This window comes from Odocoileus virginianus, unplaced genomic scaffold (assembly GCF_023699985.2).
Source record: "Odocoileus virginianus isolate 20LAN1187 ecotype Illinois unplaced genomic scaffold, Ovbor_1.2 Unplaced_Scaffold_9, whole genome shotgun sequence".
Taxonomy (NCBI): domain Eukaryota; kingdom Metazoa; phylum Chordata; class Mammalia; order Artiodactyla; family Cervidae; genus Odocoileus; species Odocoileus virginianus.
The window spans coordinates 2,713,528-2,715,684 of record NW_027224271.1 but is presented as its reverse complement, the minus strand read 5'-3'; the positions used below and the strand labels follow the sequence as shown (position 1 = coordinate 2,715,684).

At 48.0% G+C, this 2,157-nt stretch overlaps 1 protein-coding gene across 1 annotated transcript; it reads left to right on the top strand.

Annotated features, from left to right (window-relative positions):
* The first annotated feature begins 526 nt into the window (after positions 1-526).
* Positions 527-1,268, top strand: LOC110138554 (spermatid nuclear transition protein 3-like). The gene is made up of 2 exons (XM_020895681.2): positions 527-725; positions 907-1,268. Exons 1-2 carry the CDS (start codon positions 609-611, stop codon positions 1,120-1,122), a joined length of 333 nt encoding a protein of 110 aa, XP_020751340.2. The 5' UTR covers positions 527-608; the 3' UTR covers positions 1,123-1,268.
* Positions 1,269-2,157: the final 889 nt, after the last annotated feature.

The window sequence follows — 2,157 nt, the reverse complement described above, 5'->3', positions numbered from 1 at the left end:
GACTGTGTATTGAACTTTGGGCAACAGACTGAGGATTCACCAAGTCTGGGGGTCGGTGAAGCTCATCAGAGTAGATAAAACATCCAACCTGCTCTTCATTACCTTTGTCCACTTTAAGTGCTTTCTCTTAAGTTCCTTAAGCCCCTCAGAAATCCCCAACAGGCAGAAGGTGATCTAGAGATGAAGTGCTTAGAGGACTCTGAAGGGATGAAGTGGGACAGAAAAGGTTTGGCAGATGTTCCTAGAGGGATGAAAGAGGCATGAGGGTTGAAGTGGCACATATAAGTCAAAGGATAAAGGGAACGCAAAGGAAGTTTGAAGGTCATGAGGAGAAGCACCATGCCCGTGAATCGCCACCCCTCAGAATCAGGCACACAGACATGTCAGCAGTGGGAAAGTTATATCACGGCCCCCCTCAGCATCCACTAGCCCATGTTGATTGGCACAGTGGTGCATTGTGACGTCTAAGGCCCCCAAGCTTCTATTGGCTGGGGCAGTGCCTAACGGACCAATCAGATTGAAGGGCGTGGCTCCTCAGTGTCCTCAAAGGGTATAAATAGGGAGGTCAGCGGCAGAGAGTCTGGGTTAGGCCACTTCTCGGCGCCATCATGACTAAGGCAACCAGGAAGCCACGGCAGTCAAGAAGAGTTGCCACGCGGTTTGCTTCAAGGAAGAATGGAACGAAGAAGACCCTTTGTCAAAGGAGGGGCAGACGCGGTGTGAAGGTAAGATGACTCCAACTAAGCTTCCCATGTTCTCCACTGACTTTGCTGCCCAAGACCTCTACACTGCCCATGCCTGGCACAAAAGCCCTCATTAGCCCCCATCCCTTTCTCATGAAATCTCCCTTCCACCTCAGTTTTTATTTCCTTTCCTCAAAACTGATACCCTTGTCTTGTCTTCCAGGCACGAAATATGACCATGAGGGTCAGAAGACGTCTACAAGGTGTCTTCAGAAAGAAAATCCGATCGCGTGCCCCTCAGTCGAAGAAGTTGAAGAAAGCAAGAAAAGCAGACTATTTCTTCTCTCGCTGTGGACGAAAGAAATTGAATCGAAGCCGGAAAAGGTACCAAAAGATGAGGCAGCGTCAAGGAAGGAGGCTGAATCGAAGGAGAAAATAAGCTCAGCCGCCCCCAAAGAAGAGACCCTGGAGAAGTGTCTCCAGAGGTCTGCGTTCTTAGCAATGGCCAACCAAGAAAAGCCTCTCACACGAACATAGCTAACTGACGGCTGCAAATAAAAGAAACATCAAATGGTGAAAAGATAATATTTGTGTGTGTGTGAATTTTCTGATGGAAGGGAGGGAAAGAAAAGAGGTGGGCACTGGAGACGGGAGGGATATGGGGTCCCGTGAGGTTGGGGAACAGACCCTCAGGTCCCCAGTTAGCCAGAGAGTAGAGGTGTGGATTGGGTCAGGAGTCTGCACTGAAGATGGATAACCCTGCTTAACACTTGATTTCAAGGGCCAGGAGTAGTGGTGTGGTGTTCCTGCCTTTGTCTGGGGTGTGGAAAGACATTAGGGTCTAGATGCCAGGCCCAGATGGGAAGGGGTTTTCACATGGGGGTGGAGAATGTGAAACTCCCCCTGAGAAAGGCAGGCAGAAATCACCTCCTGGCCACCTACCTCATAATGGGGTTTGTTGCATCACTCACCTATGCTGTCAGCTAAAGGTGCTCAGAAGGCACAAAGTGCTGATACAACTAAAACCCACAACTAGCACTCCCAGGGACTCAAATAATGTTTGGAGGGCACTAACCAAATATTGATTAGGCCACCTATTTGCTAAGAAATTTTTGGGAGCATTGTATTCCCAAAGAAGGGCAGTGGTTGTGGCCCAATCCCGGTGCACATTACAAACAGGATCACCCTCTACAGAGATTTGTTTTTTTGGGGGGTGGGGGTGGGGGGCACTATGTAGGTTGTGGAGGCATAGTTCCCTGAACAGGGATTGAATCCATGCCCTTCTAGTGAAAGCATGGATTTCTATCCACTGGACAGTCATGGAAGTCTGTACAGAGAATTTTTACATAAGTACTAATATAAGACTGAGTAAAAATTGGTCTTGTAATTATCACCAGATCCTAGGATTTCTAAGTAACTACAGTCATAAAACATTCCTCCCCAATAAAGTCTTTTGTTAGTCCAACTTCTACAA